At 40.7% G+C, this 23,976-nt stretch overlaps 1 protein-coding gene across 1 annotated transcript in view; it reads right to left on the minus strand.

The window, feature by feature from the left end:
- LOC114572300 (bcl-2-like protein 11) overlaps window positions 1–15,570 on the minus strand; it is a 29,843-nt gene extending 14,273 nt beyond the window's left edge. Inside the window, exons 1-3 of the mRNA XM_028603877.1 lie at window positions 15,177–15,570; window positions 12,133–12,569; window positions 5,391–5,512 (exon numbers count right to left, since the gene is read on the minus strand). Coding sequence (XP_028459678.1) covers window positions 5,391–5,512; window positions 12,133–12,569; window positions 15,177–15,187 — 570 coding nt within the window. The 5' untranslated portion in view covers window positions 15,188–15,570. The remainder of the gene's footprint in view (window positions 1–5,390; window positions 5,513–12,132; window positions 12,570–15,176) is intronic.
- Between the last annotated feature and the right edge of the window lie 8,406 nt (window positions 15,571–23,976).

Here is a 23,976-nt window from a genome sequence, read left to right on the forward strand (position 1 = left end):
ACCTCAATGTGGTTTGTATGTAAAAAGATTGCTTTTCTACTTTCTCAGGCAATACAGTGAGCTGAGACACCTGTGTGTCTGTGTGTGAGTGTATTCTCAGATGATGTGAGTCATTTTAAAGCCTCTTCAGCCTAAAGTGATGCAGCTCTGCCTCTCAGCCAACGCCTTCAGGCAATGAAACTGAATACAGCTATCTTTTGGCAACACAATGGCAGCTCAGTATTCAACGGCAATGTAACAATAAGTTGGAGATAATGTGAGAACTTGTCAGTGTGCTAAAATATCCCCCTAAACCAGATGATATATTTACAGATACAATACTATCAAGTGTATCCCCCTTTTTTTTCTTTTTAAATATTTAGAGGAATAACATTGTTGAAACTTTCCTAAATTTCTTTTCTTCCCTCTAGGTCAGTGGTGCCCAACATGGGTGTTGGGACCCTCCAAATTGTTGTGAGGCAAGTCTAAATGGTATAGTCGGAATATCATTAGTTTTGCAGGTATTTGGTCATGAACCAAATTTATTATAATTCATCCTGAAGGGAGCATGAATGAAATTGCGAGGTTATCCATCTTATTATTTCGCTCAAAACTAAAAGTGTCAACCTCATGGTGGCACTAGAAGAAAAGTCAGGGGATCATCAAAGTCAGTAGGGTTCATCCTCTGGGGACCATGAATATCTTTACCAAACTTCACAGCAGTCAGTCCATCCAATAGTTGTCAAGACATTTCACTGGAAAACAAAAACAAAATGTCAACCTCCTGGTAGCACAACAAGAATAGTCAGGGGATCACCAAAGTCAGTAGCTTTCATCCTCTGGGGACCACACACATCTTAACGTCAAATTTCATGGCAATCCATGTTGTACAAAGTTATTGTTATGTTTTGATATCTGTTCTTATATTTGCATTTTTCTTAGTGAATTACTTTGAAGTTTAGGCATAGCCTGAATCACCCCAAATTCACGAGCTAGATATGATTCATGGTGAGTCACCTATCCTGCTGGGCTTGTTTGAAGAAAGTGTGAAGTACAAGGCATTGTCGTGAACTTCCTTGGAATTTCCCTTTGCTCAGAAACGTCATCAATTTCCTCTCAGATCTTTCAACTCTCCGATTCAAGTTGGAAAATGTAATCCCTCCAATGTGTCTGGGTTTGATCCAGGCTTCTGGTAGGGTCACTCTTCAAGGCAAACTGGTCTCAGAGAGCAGATGATGACTCACAAAGATCTCAATGATTGTTGAGAAAAGTGCCTGGAGTAGAAACGCTATGGCCTGAAGTCAGGCCATGGAGTGGTGCTCTCAAGGAATGTACACAGTACACAGTTTAATTAGAGACACGGGACCATTAAATGGTGGGTTCACCACTTACAACAGGCATAGGCATCGAATCAAAACCCTTGCTATGTTAGGTTCAGGTTTTTAGATGCTGTACAGATCAGAGGATAAAACATTTCCTCTCCTAAAAACAGAGTGACAGTAGGTGCAGACCTGCCAACAGCAGGATGGATGCTAAGCAAACTTACTACAATCATCATCTGCTTTTTCTTCCTTCTAATTCAGACTGATCCACTCTCCTGTACTGTGGCTCTTGCTCACTGTTAGCTAAGGGAGAAAATAGACAACCCCAGTTACACTAGCTCTTTGTTTTTTTTACCTGCCAGCGAAATTCTCGCTATCCTTCCCTTCCATGCAGGTAAACATACCTCTGCATGGCATCACCAAAAGATTGAAAATGAATGACCCCCTCACAGACGCGAACCACTATGGGGAATTCAAACCCACATCTCTGATGTGGTGCCCAAGTGTTTTACCTTGATTTCTTCAGCCATGTGTTCATTTTGTGCATTATATATGGGATTAATACTGTTTATTAATTTACTCAATAATCTGTGCGGCCTTAGCAGATCACACTGCTTTGTTTCAGCATCATACATGTTCTTTCTTCTTATACTGGTGATCAAGTATCTGATTCAAATCTGAAAAATGTCTTATACTGCTGTGGTTATGAAATTGTGTAACCATGCATGTGCACTCCACAGCAACACCTGGTAAGAGAACAGGGAACAAGCCTCCACGTTCCTCTTTTCTCTGCCTCCTCATTGTTCTACAGCATGAACAAACACACATGCTGACACTTTCTGGATAATTCCACACCGAAGTTCACTAAGACATACAAACACAATTTGCTCTTCTTCTCTCTTTGTCTTGCTTATAGTTTGATTAGGTGTTGAATCATCACATTCTCATATATTTCTCCAACCTCTCTCTGTTTTCCTCTGCAGCTTAAAGGGATACGCCACCGTTTGTTGAAATAGGGCTTATCACGGTCTCCCCTAGCTGTAGATAGGTGGGCCAACGCATTTTTTGTGCATGCATTGTGTTAGTCCGGTGCAACACCGGCAGCGCCGCCGCAAGTTAGCTTAGCGTAGTGAATGGAATCCTATGTTGCCAGGTTAGCATGTTGTGAGTAAAAGTGAGCCAACAAAAGACAAAAAAACAACCTAATTACTTGCACTGAGACAAAAAATGCGTTGGCCCACCTATCTACAGCCAGGGTAGACCGTGATAAGCCCTATTTCAACAAACGGTGGCGTATTCCTTTAAATCAGAGCAGTGATGGCCAAACCAGCCTTGCATGAGTCTTGACACATACCTTATCCCAGGTAGTGGGATTCACTGAGTGATACTGCTGTCTGCCAGAAGGCAGGTTAAGTGCAGTGATTGATTCAATCCAAAATCTAAAAGATGGAGGAGTAACACAGCTCTGATAATGATGGGTTTGAGAGCAATGTGACGACTGCTGGAACCACAAGTGCACTCAAACAACATCCCCTAAGGAGTTTCAGGAGTTTTTGGTTAAGAGTATGTGTTTGTGTTTACAGAAGCAAGAGGGCAGAAAGGGTTAACTGTTTTCCTTTTTGATGTTCATTGACACCCAGAAGGTAAAACACAGCGGGGGGAGAACATTTTGACTAATCAGACTCCTCGGCTGGAAAGTTGTTGCTTTATTGCTTTTAAGCTTTTGACACTGAGGGAGCATTTTAAGCTCTTCATTGGAATATAACAGTCCTGTAATGCTTGTTCTTGACTTTTATTTTTTTATCCATTTCTCTGATGAGATTTCAGTGAACTCTGATTTTTTTTTTCCTCTTTCTCTCTGGCATCCTAAAGCTCCAGTTAGTTCTTTGATAGTGGAGTAAATAAAACTATGATGATGCAACATGCAGAAATGTTGCCAAGGAAACAGAATCCAAGAGGAAATGATCTCGTATTGCAGCTACACAACTTTACAACACACCCTGTCTGACTGACTGATGGGTAAACTGCATCATTCAGGAGGAGGAGGATTTATATTCTCTGTGATAATGTGATTATCTCTTCAGTGAGGCAATAGACTACTGTCGTTTCACAACATAATCAGAGCAGATTAAGCAAGCTGGATCCATCTTTGAAAATACTTGTCAAATATTGTCTTCAATCTGCAAATGGGAAATTGTATGTTTCGAAAAAGAGCCATATGGCTAGTAATTGGAAAAATAAAAATGTCTCCTCTTATGTTAGAGTAGTATGATACGGAGAAAATATGTGAAAATATGTTAATTTATGTGAAAGAATCTAAGGTGCCTTGTGGAGTTATCTTGTTAACAAATAAAAGTTGTTTACATTCAGTCCAAAACATTTCTCATTTCTCACCAAAACGCATTCTATCTCTTCTTGAGGTCTAACCTTTTTATTTATTTTTAAATCACGCCACGTTTACATCCATATTGGCTAGCTTTCATTCTTCTTCCCTGCAATTGCTGGCACATACACAATGTTATCACCACCAACTGTAAGTGGCAGAACAGTTTAAAACCAGTGGTAAGAATATGTATCATATTACATACAAACAAAATGGGGACCCACTCGTAAAAGCATTGCTCCTAAGCACTACTAGTGGTCAAAACTACACATGGAGCCTTTAAGTATAAAACTTTACTGCGTCTCCATCTTTAAATTTCTGCAAGAAGAGACTCTGGAAATGATTTACATTTCCTGTGTAATTAATTCAACACAATTTCAACTATAATACCACATAACAATAATACTATCCATATGTACGCATTCATGTCCCATTAATGCATCTTACTAACTTGGCATGGATTGCGGTTGCGCTTGGATCGTGGTTGTGCTTGCTGCCGCAGTCCTGTCTGACACACACTGCTACTTTTATTCATATTTCGATTATTATTATAGTTATTATTTGCTCTGCATCTCGGTCTCTCTCTGTCTCTCTCAACCGGACCGGTCGTTCTTAGCTGGCCGCTTACCCAGAGCCTGGTTCTACACACGGATTCTTTCTGTTAAAGAGGGGGTTTTCCTTGCTCATGGGGGAATGTTGGGTCTCTGTAAATGTGATTTGGCGGTATATAAATAAAAATCTACTTGAAATACTTGACTTGATATACAATTAAATCCAATATTCACAAGCTAAATAACTTCCTGTTTTAATCTGCCAAGGAAGAGTCAGCATTCACAAACAGTTCCACGTGCATCAGTACCTCAGTAAGCCAGCCAAGAAATAACCGATTAAATTGCTGCTACTTAGGCTGGGCAAATAAGCTCCACTTTTATAATGTGAGCAGTCAATGAGCTCCTCTGCGTCACACCACATTTAAACACCCAAGTTGTGCCACTAAGTTTTGTTTTTGTTTCTTTCCCACTGCTGGAAGTTGGCTGAAGGCCTTGCAGAGGAGAAGTGAGCTGCTTTCCCCCCTCTGTGCTCAACAAATCCATCTTCTGCCCCTCCACTGTTGAGGGGTCATAAGGCTGTTTTTTTTTGTTTTGTTTTTAGCTTTTTTTTTATTTAGTGGTTCCTGTGGCATCTTGATTTACTGCAGCTTCAGGCTGACTGCTTGGTTATTTTCTGATCAAAAGTAATTTCATTCTTCTCACCCCGAGCGCAGTGGAAATAACCAGCTGGTCACAGATTCCCTCTGATCAGACACAGCGACATTTTAGGGAAATGTTTGTTCTGATCCCCTCCTCCCTGTTATTTTTCACCCTGCTGAGCATATTGCTCATTTTCAATAGCATCCTGCTTCACATTCACATGGTTAAACAGCAATTGTTTTGACTTAGATTTTGAGATTTGATAAACATGAACTAATCAATTGTGGCAAACAATGATGACCAATGTGGCATGTGGCAATCAAGGGTGCATTATGTTGGATAGGGACATAAATCACTGAACAATGAAAACCAAATGATGTTGTATTTGGTAAATGTCATTTACATGTCATTTAGCTGCTCTACTGTGCTCAAGTGCTCCATATTGTAAATGTGATCGCTGGTGGTTACTCTATACCCAGATCCCCTCTCACACACACACACACACAGATCACTAACCCTGAGCAGAAGCAATCTATTGAAGTCGTCTCCAATGCGTCGGATCTCTCGTCCGATTGCCTCCGCCTGCATGTCCCCTGCTGCGTTTCGTTGCCGCGTGCTAGAGGGGTTCGGAGATTGTCCTGAAACAGAGGGGAAAACTCATGCTCACTTTGCTAATATGATCAAACAAGCACTAACTATGTGTATTGTATGTGTTGCTGCAGCTTTAGATCACACTTCGTTTAAGTACAGTTTAACATTGATTAAAAGGTTTCAAAGCTCCTCCACTGCGACAGTCATACTCGGAAGATGCTTCACTTATGTGAAACATGAAATGATGTAATCAAACAGGAGTCTATTTGAAATATGACTGGAAACATCAACAGAAACCTGAGAATGAATGTTAACTGGTTATATAATTGTATACAGTGTTACAAGATGGCGGCCCATTCATTACAACATATGCCCACTCAGTACACACAGCACATGAGTTTGACATAAAGTCCACTTGGGGACACAGCATCACCAGAACGGTGAAGACATGCAACAGAAAAGCAGACAACACTATTTAAAACCTTCACGTGATGTGCATGTCCAGCTGTCCCGCCAACACATGAACTCAGCATAATGGTTACGGTTACAAAGATGCATGTACGTATCACCAGCAAAGTCCCATCAGCAGTAACATTTTAACGAAATGAAATAACAAACAGACAAAAGAAAAATGAACAAAACAAGCAGAGAAATTCAGAAAGGGATGTTTTACAGTATCAGAGCAGAGGCTTCTTCAGTTGACTTAATTATGTTATATAACATGCATGCTCACAATGCTTTGCTAAAAACCACAGAAAATATACAAATCAGACTACTTAATAATGTAGGTGAGATTGAAAAGACACACAAAGACATCAGGACAATGTTTGTATGTTTACTGTGACTGTTTCGGTAGATGAAAAGATATAACATTTAAAGAATGTGTGTGTGTGTGTGTGTGTGTGTGTGCGTGCGTGCGTGCGTGTGTGTGTGTGTGTGTGTTTGTATGCATTTGTGTATTTCCGTGGTTAATCTGTGATATTTTCAGTCAACATTAAGTCAGTATGAACAGTATGAAAGCTCTGACCTCTTACCGATCTCCACTTATGACTCATAAACGCTGTTATGAAACCCAGACTTAATATTTCTCACATCCTCCAATATTTAAGAGACTGATACAGCCATGAGGCTGCGTTCAAATCAATCCATCAGGCTGCTGACTGTACCAACAACATTCACAACAATGTCTTTGTTTGGAAATATAGTATAATGTTTTCTGTACTGCATTTCCCAAAGACCAACAGTCAGTCAAACTGTGTCAAGTCTTGCCATTTAGACACCAAATAATGGAACAGAGATGACCTCCTTTTTCTTGAAAATTGATGCTCATATAGGGCTGGGTGATAGGGAGAAAATCAGATATCACGATATTCTTGACCAAATACCTCAATATCAATATTGCACCGATATTCTAGGGTTGACAGTTGGTGCTTTAACAAAATATCTTCACACTTAGATTTTAGATAAATAATCATCAGTAATGTGGACATAATGTCTAAGTGGGGAAAAGGCAAATAATAGAACAGCTAAAACAGTCTGGTAGGTTCAGAAAATGACATCACTTTACTCTAATGCAGCCTTTAAAACCAGTAAAAGACAACACTTACGTCATATCACGATATTACGATATCCAAAATCTAAGACGATATCTTGTCTCATATCACGATATCGATATAATATTGATATATTGCCCAGCCCTATGCCCATATTCAGCTATCTCTCAAGCAGCAGTCATTTCTTTAAGGGCAATTAAAAGGCAAATAATTTAAAAAAGCAGTCACATCTTGGATCACTGACTTTTCCTTGTAACAGAAGACACAAATGGTCAGCTGAAAAGGTTCTTGATTTCACCAGAACGCATAATGAATTACTCCTACTTTAGACAGTCAATTATAAGCCAGCTTTGTGCAGCCTTCTAACTCTGACTCTGTCTAAAGTTTATATGTTAGATCGAAGCCTCAGGCAAAATCTATGTTTGTGTAACCAGCCCAAAGGTTGTGTTATAAGTGTGAATTTAAAGAAATGCATCAAAGTCAACTGCTCCACTCTGGCTGTGACTGAAGAAACCTGATTGAAGGCCTGATCTTCCTGCTGCAGGAGCAGGAAATATTGTGATAGGATAAGTGTAATCACGCAGTCAGGGAGCGACAACAACAAGTTGATAAACTGATCCTCCTTAAGCCTTCTATCTCGCTCTCTAACACACAAACAGGCCAGTGTTCCTGCTAACTGAGACTTTTTTTTTTTTGCGTTGAGGACGATATGTGTGTCTGTGTTTATCTCCTATCTGTGCTATCTGATGGACGTAGCGGACTGAATGAGAGGCAAAGGCTTTCAGTCTGCATCCTACAATAGACCTGCTGGCCTATTTTGACTGCTACACGCACACTGAGCCCTATTTTAAATACGCACTTAATGAATGACACACGCTGGTCTGTTTTGACTGTCTGACTTGTCTGTCTGACTGCAGTGAGAGAAGAGGGAGAATAACAGAGACACAAAGGCAATCAGTGAAGCTAATCACTGCTATTCTAAAAAGCAGAGCCATACCTACAGAGGTTGCAATAAGGAAGTTTTGTTTTAGCCTCCGGAGATAACATTTTTACTCACAAAACACAACTATCCTTGTAAAAAAGAAAAGAAAAAAACGCAGATAGATATGGATGTGGTTAAAGCTGGGGTTTTAACAGAGTAATTTAAATTTTTACACAATTCTAACTTGCAGAATCGCAGAAAAACAAATAGTAAAATCTTATCAGGATAAGACTACAATGTCATTACATAGTGGATATAATTGTCATCCACTGCAGCAACACTGTTAGGGGATTTTATTTATGGTTGTTTTTTTGTGCCAAATCTCAGATTCATGCCACAGTTTTGTTTGTTACCAAGCAACAGGACAGGCAGCCTTAGCCGACAGCTAAAAGCTTGCGTGTCTTGTTCTGTTGTGTCCAAATAAACAAGCAGAAATAAAAACAGGATCAGGGCTGTGAGAAGTGATGAATGTCCAACAAACACTTTGGTGTCTCCATCAATACAAGCTCAAACCTAAAGAACTTCAACTGTAAAATCTTGCTAATACTTACTCTTCAACTGATAATTCTAACTCTTTCATTGCTTCAACTTCAACACTTCAAACCCTTAAAGGGACAATGCACCAATTTCACACATGGAAGTATGTTTGCAGGTCTTAGGGAGTACTACTGCATATGTGAAAAAGTTGTATGAAACCTTTTGTGGTTCCACATAGAGCTGCGCAAAATTGCCTTAAATAAATTGCCTCAGGTGATGTCACTTTAGTCAACATTAGTTGGGGCGACAAGGTTGAAAAAGAACAAAACCTGGGGGTGTGTAAAGAAAACTGGATACAGCGTTGGAGGCAGACCCCCTTCATTCCTATGAAAGTTGATCAGTGGCGCATAAAGCCAAAAAGGTTTGACTTCCATGTATACAATTACCTGGATCTTCCCCATCTGTGGGGCCCATAGATCGAATCACCATATCGTCATGTAACACAAAAATCAAATAACGAAAAGACAAATGTCAGTTGATTTGAACTGCGGAGATAAATGATATCAGCAAACTTGTTTATTTCTGTTGTCATTTGTAGCTGTAACTGTAATGTTTAAAGCTATATACTTAAACGCGGTGGTCCGACCTATCTGACATTTCTGCTGTGCTGATTTTCTGTACTGTGTTGCTTTGCTAGCGTTTTTGATCAACCAAATCTAGATTATATTAGATTCAAACAATTCATTATAAACAAACATTGTGATTGGGTCTATTAAGCAAGCGCACTAGCGTTTTCATTAACTCCCCCTTTCAACAGTTCGGTCTCAGCTCATTCACCTGAACAGAGTTGGGTAAAAAACTCTGGAATCCATTATTTGTGAATTTACAACTTTTAGGACATAATGATAAGGGCTATTTAAGTGTTCGTACTGGAAAGTTGTACCTCCAAAAAAAGTATCCACTGATTAACAAACATCTATTTCACAATGTAAGTCTATAGGAAAAAGTCTTTTTGGGCCCAATGGCATCACATGACAGACCCGGAAGTTGTAATTACATGGTTTGGCCACTATGTCAAATCATAGACAGTAAAATAATGGACACAGCAACGCCTAAAATGCTAGTTAACATTAGTAATTAAACTCAAACAGCTAATTTGAGTCGATACTGTCTGCGAGCTTCTCCTGTACTATATGATAATTTATCTACTGTGCGACAGTAAGTTGCGTGGTTATGACACAATCGTTAGCCTATTTTTATAAAAACGTCTGCTACAGGGCCATAACGTGAGATACAAGGTAATGGAGCCTTTTATACATTGTCGTGTTTCTTTAGAAATAAACAATGGACAAATATAGTCTTTAAACACTTCAGATGTAAAGTTATTCGCTCTCAAAGTGACGCCAAAATGAATGGGAGTCAATGAGATGCTAACGGCAAGTGATGGCTTGGTGTGGGCCAACTCCTCAACTCTGCTTGAGACTAGCGTCTCAAGGCTACATTAGCCACTAGTAGCATAACACACTCGAATCTCCAACCAAAGTATTGGTGGTTAAGTTGTATTGTGGGTAATGTAGGCGCCAGGTTTTGACAAGGAAGAAGAATGTGTGGAACAAATGTGTGGTTCTGTTCGATTTTTATATTTTCCTAAAGACTGTCTATTGTTAAGTCCAACAATGTTGTAGAAGTGCAATGCTAGAGCTCTAACTTCAAACTGCAAATATTTCAGCCGCAAGTTTTCAGCAGCGAGCATAGATACGTTTTCAAAATTAACATTTTTGTAGTTTTTGTTTAATATAGCTGAGTTTGTGAGGGCAGACATTAATTTGGTTAGTTTCAGTGAATGGTTGCTGCATCATTCTTTTTACTGTGATGGTATATACACACACACACACACACACACACACACACACACACACACACACACTTGGGCGTGGCCCTTTTGGTTTAGCCGGAAGTCAAGACCCTTTCTACTTCCTGTAAATGTGACTCGGCATGATTTCATGAAAACTGTGAATCCAAGGCAGCAGTCCAACATTAGCAGGTCTAACAAAGCATAGTCTATATCCTTCGCGTTCCACTTCCGGGATTGCTCCCATGCAGCAGGAAATTCCGGCGGATGCGTGTATTTTCCTTCCGCTTATTTTGTGTTGGAATTTCAAATTCGGTGGATATATGAGGACTATTGTTGACTGCTCCTCAGATCTCTGCAGGGTAAATTGAGACAGCTAGCTAGACTATCTGTCCAATCTGAGTTTTCTCTCGCACGACTATTTTTGCAGCGGCTCTGTGCAGTTTTGCACCACCCATGACGATTCTGATTGGTTTAAAGAAATGCCAGTAGGCCAGAACATGTTTTCCTCCCATCCCCGAATGCTATGTGAAGTAGCCAGACCCTCCTTCGCGCTTTGGAGGAGGGTCTGGCAAAGTGAGACTAAATAAAGCAGGCTGGGAGGCAGAATGTGCTGCAAAACACACAACAAACAAGAAAATATAATTGTCATTACACAATATCACAAAAGTGCCTTTATGTGTTTGTTTGAGTCCAAGAGACCTCATACCAGAGAGTAAAAGGGAAGATCATCACCTATTTAAGGGGTTAATTTATGATTAGGATTTTATAACTCGACACTGTCCGCACATTATTCCAATATACTGTACTTATATTGGACCTTTATTTTGTTCAAATACATTATTCATTTCCTATGAGATTAGGCTTGTTTGTTTTACACACTCAAAGGCAGAATAGGTCACTCAAAAGGAAGAAGAGTAATACTACAATTTAATAAAAACACAGGATTCAGCAGAAATGGGTTTGGCAGCACAAGGACTCATGTTAGTGTGTTTTGGATCTGCATGCTTCAACCTGAATTCATAGGATTTCCCCCCTAGTCAATAAATCAGAATATGAAACAAACATGACACTGATTTACTCATGTGAGAGAGAAGCAAAATACTGGTAGTGGAAAAAAAAGCATGAGTAAGATCTAGTGGGAGAAAGGGGGCAGTAAAAAAAAAACATCCCAAGTATGTCTTTTTACTATCATTGTTAACATTCATCACCACACGCCCAAACCCTCAAATCTTTGAAAAAGAAAGCTACAGGGAGCTTGTGCTGGGCTCATATCTGGTTTCATATTTTGCTGTACACCCACACAGCAGCAGCTAAATTCCACTGTGAGATTAGCTTGTATTGGCTGATTCATGCCAGTAACTTTTTACGCACAACCGGCACTGTATTTTTAATATAGTGTTCAGTTCTTAAAACTGATATTCTGGATGACAAAAATGAGTAGCAGAAAAATTATTTTCGCCATGATTAAAAGCATTATCATTAGTATTTTTGAAGCGATTTTTGAGGTTATCAGAGGTCATTGAAAGGTGCTTTCTTGAGAGGAAAAACGTGCATTTCAGTGATGGAAAGTGTTGTTATAATGGTTTTCTTTTCGAAAATATATCTATATATAATTTATATTTCAGGTAATGTTATTTAATTAATGGCATGCGTATCCGTTAGCATATCAGTTAATTCGCTGCTATGTTTGTCACTCCATCACTTGTCAGAGAACTTTGTAATGGGGAACCTGCTGTTCCACATGCGTGTATTCAGTGTTGGCGGTTAATCATCGCCTATATGTGAAGTGCCTGTGCTCACCGTGCTGCTGGTGCGTCGTCGGTCCTCCGTCCTGCGCCCCAGCCATGCGCTGTAGGGCATGGTTCATCACCTGGCCGGTGAGGCTCGGAGTCTGCGTAGCTCTGTCAGCCGTCACTGGCCTCAGGGAGAGCGGGGAGCTCGGCAGTGAGTCGCCCTCAGAGGAGAAATATCCACTTGAGGCGCGGCGAGGAAGGTGGAATATAGACCTCTTCTGAAACACGTCTAGGCTGTCGACAGGGGTGATGGCTTTGGTTCTGCACCAGGACGGCGAGTCCGGCTCTCTTCCTCCGGTGAAATCGCTGGGGCCAATCCGCTCGCCGCAGTCGTTTGAACGGGAGGTTTGCCCTGAGGCTCCAGCGGCACCGACGGGTGGTGGATCTCCTTCGCTCCCCTGTGTTGCCGTTACTGCGGCCGAGCCATCGGACCGGTTTGGTGGTCTGTTGGATAACCAGAGCGGCACCGTCAGTCTGGGCTTTCATCACTCTGCCCAAACCGCCTATACATCATCACGTCTCTGTTGCATGAGGGGTAGCAGCATGCAGCTGGATATAACAGTGTAGCTACTTCTGTGTCAGAACTTGACCTCGTGTGTTTTCCTTCAGAACTGCGGGTTTTCTGTCATTGAATGACATTCATTTCACAGGGAATCGCGGTGACTGGCGAGCCAACGCGGACGTGCCTACCATAAACTGGCTAATATTTGTGTCTTTTATGAAACGTTACCATATTCTAACTTACGTGCCACTGCAGCTGATACACACAGCGAGGTTTGAAGTTGTGTTGTTAGTGTTTGACTAGTTTATGTGCAGTGAATAGGCCTATGCTCCATATTGCTGTTCAGGCGATAGCCCAGGTTTGCTGGCCAAACCGTCCGCCCGGTGAATCCATTGTTTGACAGAATTTGCTGATTGCAGATCTTTGTTTGTTTGACTTGTGTGTGTGTGTGTGTGTGTGTGTGTGTGTGTGTGTGTGTGTGTGTGTGTGTGTGTGTGTGTGTGTGTGTGTGTGTGTGTGTGTGTGTGCGTGCATGAAGGAAGCGCCTGGAGTAACTTCAACTGCGTCACATATTAACAGCCTGAAAGAAATATGTCTCAGCGGACCAGTCCGTCTGAAAATTAAAAATTTCGAGTAAATCAACTCGAACAATCTTTCAGTTTGTTGGGACATTTCTGCTTATAGACGGCAACTTCTACCATGTCACGGTACAATTATGCAGCTATTACTTTTGCAAAGTCACTTTATTTAAAACACAATGATTTGCATAAGGAAGAAACTACTCTTGTCAGGTTCAGGTTTAATCACCGAAACTCTCAACGTGAAATTCTAATAAAAGAGTATTTTGATGCAGCGCTTCCTGTTTGTCCAGACTGAAGTTTCCTAAGCGCAAGGATTCCCAGCGGCAATGACCTACTTCTGTGCCAAAATGACCTACAATTATAACCAACTGATGTTTGGAACCAAGTCTCTACGTACCGACAAAAACACTTTTACGCACCTTCGATGAAAATAGTCACTTGTTTTTTACGCATTATTACGCACGGTGAAACAGCGACAACGACCGCGTTTTAAGTGGACGCGACATCTTTCCTCTATAGCCGTATGAAAATGTAAAACGTTCACAGTGGGGTTTTGGTGCAGATCCGAGCACTACGATCAGGCATACTGTATTAAGCGTGTCAGGCGGTATGTAGAAAGAAATAGAAACTGCACCAAATCAAACCGGCGGTCAGCTCGCCGACGGGGAAAAGCAGACGGAGGGAAGAAAAGGAAACACGAAACACCGGTACCAGAAAACTAGCAACGAGGCATTTGATCAGGTGTCTTGGTTTTAAATGTTTAACGAGATCCGTTCAGCGGCACGTCTGCACAATCACTGTATGAGCTTTGTTTCTGTCTCCGTTCGTGGTCGACGACAGAACGGTCTCTCCAGAAAAAAAAATTGAATTTCAGATTACACGATAAGGTTTCACTTTACTATTTAGGCAAATATATTTAAATGATTGAGGAGCTGACACGTGGACGGTGTAAGTATCTTGGAATATTCTGTCTATACTGTATTTGTAGCTTTCGTCTTCAAAACCTAGCGGTGTATGTGCGCCTCCCACAGGGCAGCGCGTGCACATGTACACGGTTCCATAAACTGGTTATTAAAGTGTTTAAATGTATCCTTTACAGTCCGGTATTTGACAGTTAGGTGTGAATATCAGGAAAGCTACAGGTGAACTAGAATGGGAAATCTCACGTGAATTCGTCTCCGGTCATGGAGTGGTGAATTATAAAGCGGCTGCACTTTGTGACCTCGATAATAACAAAGCCTCTCATCTATGAACAAAAATGTGCTCTTTTGTTACAAGGAAAACATATCGTCACCTAAGTTTTGACATTGTTTAGAGAGATGTATAGTGCCTGCCTGCCTAAAAACTCTATTCAGCAAATAAAATGCAGTTCATCCTGCACTCCTAAAGACAATGCGACCCAATACAGCTTTTATCGCGAATGAAATGCCGTTTACATTCAACTTGGTTATGTTAGCCCATGGTTATGGGTTAATAAAAGAAACTAAAAGCCGGTGCGCGGCGGCGCCAAATATACCGGCGAAGTCAGAGGATAACGGCAAAACGCACTAACGTAACGTTACTCCTAAATCCCTCTCAATTTCGAAAAGAGGAAATCTCCATGAAGTAGAAAATGTCGCTCTAAACTCTGACAGGAGGAATATTATATGAAAAGGAAGGTCAGTAAAGGCAACTAACATAGATTTTAAGACACTTTTAACTCATGACAAAGACTCCTCAGTAAGATTACAATGATATTTCACAATAAGAGAAAGCATTACAAAGCAAAGCTATTGTTAATTTCCTGTAGGCTATTTAAAAACAAAAAATGCCATTAAACATCAATGAGGTACAACTGCGACTGTTTGCAGCTTGACAGCTGACATGCCGGTCAGAGGGGAAACTGGATTTTTGTAAAGTAATTGTAACAAAAAAACAAAATAAAAAACACACACAACACACACCTTTGCCCCGTCTGTCCCGACTCACCTGTGGTGCATGTCAGTGGTGGGACATCACCGCTGGCTCCGAAAATAACACGATGACAAGTTGTCTGTGATATAAATATGGCTTAATAATATCAATGCAAGTCCAAACAGGATCCACAGGTCCAAAGTGAGCAACACATTAACGTCTAAAAGTGAAAGAAAAGTGAAATAAATCCCAGAGTTTTTGGTGAAGTTTCCCCGGGAAGTGGTAAACAAACTCCAGCCAGAAAGAGCGCTTTTGTCTGCGCTAAGATTTCCTTCCTCCCTTACTCCGTCTCTTAGAAGGTTCTCTCTCTACTGACTGATATGAGTGCTCCTCCTCCAAATCCACCCACTGATGGGTGGGGTTTCTATTGGCTCTATTCTCCTTTCTCTGTCTCCCCCTGTCTCTCACATGAGTCTCTACTTCAGTATCTGCATGAAACAAAAGATAGCAACTAGAGGAATTATTTCAATAAATAATACCATTTTTGGTAGACCCATTCTGTGCTCACTGTTTCTTGTCTCACTGTTTCTTGTCTGTCTCTTTACTTTATATCTACTATCTGTGTCTACAGCTGTTTTTCAGTGTACTAATTCTAACCCGATCTTGAGCTTGTAGGCTACTGCATGAACACTGAAAGAGTGACAGAATGTTGAGAGTATGCGTCTAAATATGTCTTAAAGATACTTAACTTGATTTTCGAGTATTGATAAATCCTTTTACTCTGTAATGCTCAGAGGCTTTAACGATGTGCAGGAAATAGGGCCACCTCTGTAGCAGTGTAATATCCTGCCCATTATTCCCTTGTATTAAAACTTGTATTTATTATGAATTCTCTTTTATCTGGATGTGTACTCGTTTTTTGTTTTGTTATTTGCCTACATGGGCCTCTGTAGTCAATGCATCTCTGTATAACATTATTTGTTATGTAAAACTTAATTTAAAAATAAAATGGTTAATAAATGTTTGGGAAAACATGTTTTCTCTCTCTCTCTCTCTCTCTCTCTCTCTCTCTCTCTCTCTCTCTCTCTCTCTCTCTCTCTTTGTAGCTTTCCACAGTTGCAAGTTGATGTTTGTTTACCCATGTCTTGTATCATTTGCTGTTAAGACAAAATTAATGAGTGCACACATTTTTCTTTTGCACTAAAATCATACTTTGAAGATTCAAGCATTCAAATCCCCCATTATTTCTCATTTGTTTATCGAACATAAAATTAGTATTTCCACTTATGTACAATGTAAGAAAGATGAATGTGCACTGATATTGAGACCTTCACAATTTGGTCGAAACTGACGCCTACACTTGTACTATGACTGCTGGCATGAAAGTAGAGCTACTATTGAAGTTATGAATCATCCTAAAAGCTCTGCTGGTGTCATATATTTGTTTCCAATGGCAGAGTCATATGTGTTTCTGCAAAACTTCAGGGAATTCAGTGAACAATATCTTTCCACTATAGATATGTGGTCTTCATTTTGTACATCTTTTGTTTTTGCGCTGTATGTAAGTTATGTAGTCCGTGAATATGTGTGTGTCATTATGTACTACTGTATTATCGATATTTCTGTTTGGTTGAAAAATGTCTGTTGAAGTCATATGACGGGACACTTCAAACAGTTCTGGTTAAAAGCTTACCCACCATTATAAATCAATGTGCAAGGTGTATTAAACTAGCCTCGTGAGACCGTCCTGATCTCGCGAGCTCCAGTTTTCCACTCGCAGATCAGTCTGGCATCTTGAGGCAGAGAAAATTTGGAGCCGTTAGCCAAACGACCGGGCCAATCAGCGTTGGTTTTGAGGTGGGTTAGGTGGTGATAGACCGATGGTTTATCCAATCAGCTAACGAGTATTATCAGCCAGCGGTAGCCCTAATTCTGTAGCCGCTCGCTAATGCTTTTTTTCTCTTGGATCCTTCTTTTGGAATATGGTCCGGGAACCTGAAATGGTGTCTTTTATTCCTAAATTCTCGTTACATAAACGGCAAATATCCTTTACCGACATGTTGCTTGCATGCTGAGCTTACGAGTTATGCTTTTCCTGCAGCAGCAGGGGCGGGCTTGTGGTTGTATTTTCATACGCTTCGTGGATCTGATTGGTTGATTTGGCCCGTCTATCACCAACATAGGTGATAGACAGATGGTTCATCCAATCAAATAACCAGTATTCCGCCCCTTCCCAAAAGTTCTGCAACGGAAATTTCCCAGATGGATATGCCGAGCAAATGCGAAGCAATCCATCTGGCGGAGTCAGGTTAGTATTAAACTGCAGGTAACCACAAAACAGGACTGCTGCTTCATGCTATGTTACCAGTTAACTCTCAGTGGTGAAACAGACCTAACCATGACTTAAAGGTGCAGTAGGTAAGACTTATAAAACTAACTTTCTGTCATATTTGCTGAAACTGACCCTATGTTCGAGTAGAACTACATGAAGCAGGTAATTTAAAAAATTAAATCTGGCTCCTCTGGCACCACATACAGCCTGGAGTGCGATTTGCAAAAATCCACTGCTCCCTGTTCAGATGCACCAATCTGGGCCGGGGGTGTCTAACTGCATGTCAATCACTGCTCATGCACACGCATTCATTCTCCCTTGTGGGGGGAGGGGCTTAGGAGACTGTTTTGGGCTGTAGTGGAAAGGGACTGAGAAGTTGTTGATGTTCAAGTCCTGGATCTTCGCAATCCTACCTACGGCACCTTTAAATTGACCAGCAAGTGTCAAACATGGATGACTTCTCATTTGGCCAGTGGTAGAGTAAGAGGCCATGCTGTAAGTGTGGGAAGCTGTCTGTTATATTTATATATCAAAACATGTCCTGTATTACCTTTCCATATCAAGTCAACAAGTCCTCTAGCCCAGGATGACACATAAAAGTGTTTTCTTATCTGAGGCCAGTATCGACAGGGAAACAACAACCCATTCATCTACTTGACCTACCCCCCACTCCCCCTCTGCGACGGACAAGAGTCCTAATTTAGTACGCCTGCTAGAGAGCTTTGTCACTATCCAACAAACCAGAGAAGAAACATTTATTAATGCAGCGTTGGGTGGTGTTTAGTTTGAGGAAGTTCTGTTTGATCTGAATAATGCCACAAAGCAGGTTAAATGTTTCATTGCATTTAGCTTTGCGTCTAGTGATTGGCTGTCGAAAGTCAAGAAGGTATAGAACTAATTTGAGCCTGACACTAGGAGGAAACAGGAAAAACTGTGACTGACTGCTCAGCAGTCAGTGCACGGTTGGGGGAGGCGCAAGAGGAAGTCAGGATTGGTTCCCACTACCAAGGTCATGTAGGCCGCTAGGGAAGAGTCACAGTCATCTGTTCTCGGGTGAAACCTGCATCATTTCTTTGGTGTCTCTGACAACACTGAAATTAATTGTATGTTACAGCCTGTAAGTTGCTGTTATAGCCTCAAGGCTTGATGTAAATGGCTCTTTACCAGGACCCTTTTGTTAATGAAACGATGTTTCACTTACAGCATTCAAACGAGTGGTGGGGGTAGTGTATGTAGACACTCGGAGGTAAGGCCGAATGGGTGCGGTCGAATAGTGAGCAACATCTGATCTTTTATTTATTTATTTTTTACCTTTATTTATTTAGGTAACGTTCACTGAGAGGAAGCGCCTCTTTTGCAGAAACACCCTGATCACATTCACACAGTTACACATTCATACATGGAAAGCTGCCCAGTATAACCACAGTCTGATCTGCTGGCCACTGAGCAGCTCCACTGGAGCGGTTGTGGTTAAGGGCCTTGCTCAAGCTGGCGGTAATGAGGGAGGGACAAGCGCTGCTCCTTCACTTTCCCAGATTTTACCCTGTCGGTCTGGGGATTGAACCGACAAGCAGGACTTGTCGTGACAGCTGCAGGGCAGAAGAGCAAGAGAGGAGTCACACACACATATACACACACACAAACACACACACACACACACACACACACACACCAATCAATACAGACAAAAGGGTGAGCCAATCAATGGCATTTACATGTGATCAATTCCAATCAATTCCTCAGAGTGTGGGAAAATGAGTGTGAATGGTTGTAAATATCTGCCTTGGTTAATGTTAACTTTCTCTTGTTTTCTATTGCTTCTTCTGTTTTTGTCTTTTCCATCAGACAGTAAATGTGTGTTGTTTAGTGTAGGGCTGCAACAACAAATTGATAAAATCGATAAAATTCGATTACTAAAAAAGTTGGCAACGAATTTAATTATCGATTCGTTGTGTCGCGCAACTATTAGGCCACCTAGTCGCGGAGATAAAAAAAAAAAAATTGAGTTGAGCGCAGCGCGGAGCAGCACGGAGCGAAAGAAAAGAAAAAAGAGCAGAGCGGGGGTAGAGGAAATACGGAGAGAGACCGGAGAGACCCGTAACGTTGTTCTGAAACACTCGGCGGAGGCAGAGAAATCAGTACGACCCAAGTCATCCAAGGTGTGGGAGCATTTCACACTAAATAAATCAAAAACGTGTTCATTGCAAGATAAGCAAAAGCGACACGGCATGGCACGGGCGCACCACGGTGATGAGTCAGCACCTAAAACGTAAACATGTTGGAGTCCGTGATGAGGAGGAAGGGAGTTCAACAGCAGGGTAAAGTCACTACACTATCCTACTTCTGTTCCGTTCTGAAGTGAGGAACGTACCGTCCCTCCAGTAGCTCTTCTGGTGCTGCTGTTTACTCGTTATCCAGCTGACTAGCATGACAAGCTAGCATTAGCTCGGTAATAACAGTAGTAAAGCAGGGGTGGTATACTTTGCAAGACTAAAGACACTGTTTTATTCGCTTGCCTTTTTTGGCCCATTCATTTTTCAATCTGTTATGTATATATTATGTGCTTTGTCCCATATCAGTTATTGTTGACAAATATAATAGTGTGTGGTGTCTAAACGAACTTAACTTGCACTTACTACAATGATGGTAATAATTTAATGAATAAGTGTGTGTGTGTGTGTGTGTGTGTGTGTGTGTGTGTGTGTGTGTCTGTCTGTCTGTCTGTCTTTCTGTCTGTCTGTCTGTATCTGCTATTTGGGTTACTTACCTTTACACAACTATTAACTAAAACAATAAGTATGTATGTATTGAGTTGATGTAAATTAATGCTTTTTTTTAAATCCGATTCATCGATTAATTGAAAAAATAATCAACAGATTAATCGATTATTAAAATAATTGTTAGTTGCAGCCCTAGTTTAGTGTGATGATAATAGCGGTGGTGATACTGAAGAAGGTGCCAACGATGAAAATCTTTAACGGATGGCCATGCTGACCCAAAGGCAAATGGATTGATCTTTGTTGGATTTATCTGCACAGTGACTGTGGTGGGCGCGGGCGTCAGCACAGTAAATACATTCTTAGTTTTGTAGGGCTTTGATGAAGAGTCACATAACAGCAGGATGGAGCCCATACTGCATTAATTACAACTTCCACCAAGTTCATTTCCCCCAACTATATATCAATGAAAATATTGATACATGTTCGCTTGTACCTGGTCATGATGTACTGTATGTTGAGGAAAATATACTGTATATCTAAGCTAGCTCAAAGCATCACACGAGCCAGTAGCATGGCTGTAGTCTTCTCTTGTTCTAGTCTTTTTAATTGACAAACCATGATAAAAACGTAACATTCATGCTCATAAACCTGCAATAAAAGCACCTGCTGCAACAAAGGAAAAACAAATTGAGTTTAATTAATAAAAGAAAGAGTTCAGTGTAGACTGTACCAACTGGATTCATACACTGTTTTTTAATGCGGTCCTATACATGTGGGCTGGGTAGAATTAACATGCCATTGAATAAATTGTCCCAATAATGGAGAGTCATGCTGGTCCAGGTGACTGAGATGCATCATGACTGTGGGCCGTGGCCTTTGTCACGTATCACTCCCATTGTCTACCGCTTGTGCCAAGTTTACAAAGAGGACAAGATAAGAAAGGGGGGTATTTTCTGCCTGGTTGATTTTATACAAGTGCATTTAAATATTTCCCGCTTTATAATGACGTTTGTGGTTGCCTGTGCTCTCCACTGCAAATTTGCTTGAACAGGCAAATCATTGTTGGAGCCCGGCACCGCTGGAAAATCAACACCTAAAAGAGTTTTATGGCATCAGTCGGCAGCCCTGAGGGAATTTAAGGGTAATTACACATTACTTACTGCAGAAGCCACCATTAAACACAATAAAGCATACAGAGCTGTAAATTAGTGCCATCCCTACAATTCTGTGCAAGTGAAAAAACAAACTGATGGCCATTTGTCATCTTAAATTCATACAAAAAGTGACATATACTGTGAGTTTCTACTGACACTGTGGCAGTCCACTTTCCTAACATTAGTACTTACATTAGTTATTGAGAAACACAAGATGTTAACAGCTATAACCCCAGCTGCACGTAATAAACAAATTAAAGGTTATTTTACTGTTACAATTATGTGTAAAATATAGATCAAAATCTATCCCCAGCATGCGCCTCAGGCTCCATCACAGCATACTGACTCAGTTGTGAAAGTCAGTGAAGTGTTAGAAAACGTGTGAGTAAGGCTTGTGGCACAGTGTTTACTGAGAGACTTAGTGTGAAAAAACTTGTTAACAAAGGTGGGCCCAATCTACATATAGTATTAGTAAAACTTCTATTTTGCTCCTAGAAACACTGCTTTAGTTAAATTCATGTGCAGAGAGATTATTTTTCACCAGAAAAGTAAAAGTTAAGTATGCAAGAACAAAATCCTGCAATCCTTGTGCCGATTTGGTGATTAAAACAACAGCAAGTTCCCACATCCTGCATCAATGTATCTTCAGTTACTAAGTCTGAACACAATTTGGACCCCTCTTTATTAAAAATGTCCACCAGGGGCGGCCTCTAGCTCACCCAGTAAGAGCATGCGCCCCATGTAGGCTTAGCCCTTTGCAGCGGCCCAGGTTTGAATCCGACCTGTGGCCATTTGCTGTGTGTCATCCCCTCTCTTTCTCTCCCCCTTTCCTGTCTATCCACTATCAAATAAAGGGAAAAAGCCCCAAAAAATAATCTTAAAAAAAAGATGTCCACAAGTTATAGCACTGTACACCCCAGTGTTACGAAAAATAAGCACTTGCACACACACACACACACACACACACACAGACAATATTTAACACCAGAAAAGCAGGCTATACAGTCAATAAATACATTGTGTTCAGATTTAAGTGAGTCACAAAATACATAGCCCTCCCCCACATTTGAACCCAGTGTTGACAAAAAGAACATTTATTGCCAGGGTTCCATGTAGTACTGTGCACCTAAACCCTGCCAAACTCTGCCTACTGTCGCTGATGCTCCATGTTCTTTGTTAATGCCATCATGTCCCTGTCCTTCACCTTTCCTTTCATCCCGTCAAAGTTAGGAGACCTGATTAAAAATCTAATGACAAACAAGAAAACTGGGAAAATAAAAACAACTGTTCACTCGTATAAGTCAGTTTAAGGTCCTCTTTACTGCCACTTACTGCTTAATAACTACTAATATATGCAAGAAAAAGCTAGAAAGTGGGCCTTAACTTAAGATCATTTTGAGCTGAGATGAGAGATGATGAGTTAATTAATCAATTATTGCCAACTATTTTCATAATTAAGCAATTGTTAAGTAATTTGTTAAGCAAGAATACCTGAACAATTGTGGTTCCAGCTTCTCAAATTGTTTTGACAGTATATTGACTTTCTGCAATTTGAAGACTTCACTTCACAATTTGTACTACTTTCACACGTATTATAGAATGAGCAATCATGCAATGGAGACAATAACCAGCAGATTGATAATGAAAATAATTGTTAGCTGCAGCCCTAATGAAAATGAATTTTGTATATTAAATACAACAATAAGAGAACAATATATATAAAACACTGATTCACATTTAATTTCTGCTGAATCTGTGTCCCCCAAAAAAGTGTGCATACACATGTGTTTAACAGATATTGACTACTGGTCATTGAGTGCTAATGGAAAGCCATTTGGTTCCCATGCAGTGAACCATGACCCTCCCCCCCCCACACACACACACTCCCCCAATGAGACAATACTGACCACCTGGACCAGTAGAGTGTTTGTGTGTGTGTGTGTGTGTGTGTGTGTGTGTGTGTGTGTGTGTGTGTGTGTGTGTGTGTGTGTGTGTGTGTGTGTGTGTCCATAATATTGACTAGTTGTAATGTGAGAGGTCAGGACACAATAGCACTGTGACTCTGAAGACCTAACACCATGCTGAGAGAGATCACAGCTATGTGTCACAAAGAAACAAAAAAAAACACACACACACACACACACACACACACAGATGCTTTAAAGGAATAGTTAGTCCAACAGCAGTATATTGCTTCGCTTCTGTGTCAGTACTCCTGCCTGTTTCTTCTGGGGACATGCCAACCACCATCTACTCTGACTATGGATAAGTACAGTACCTCATACAAGCCCATTTCAAAACATCCATACTATGTCTTTAACTTCTATCACTTCCATCACGTCCATCTTTATGTCAATCCGACTGACTCTGATATGGAGAGATGTACATCCATTGCTCCTGTTTTTATGGTTTTAATGATAAGTGGATGATTATGATTACTCAATACCAACACATTTGTTATTGTGTTTGTGTTGTTGTGGTGTGTTTACTGCTGGGCCTAACAGCATGTCAATATCCAAGCAGATCTTCTGCGTTGATTAGAAATTGACAGGTGCAATCCGTTGCTGCATGACTGTTCCTTAATCCACTTGGAGTATGACTAGCTTTGTTTACTCATTTGCAACAAAGCAACTGTACAGACGAGGCTTATTTGAATGCATGGCACAATG

The sequence above is a fragment of the Perca flavescens genome, chromosome 17 (assembly GCF_004354835.1).
Source record: "Perca flavescens isolate YP-PL-M2 chromosome 17, PFLA_1.0, whole genome shotgun sequence".
Classification (NCBI taxonomy): domain Eukaryota; kingdom Metazoa; phylum Chordata; class Actinopteri; order Perciformes; family Percidae; genus Perca; species Perca flavescens.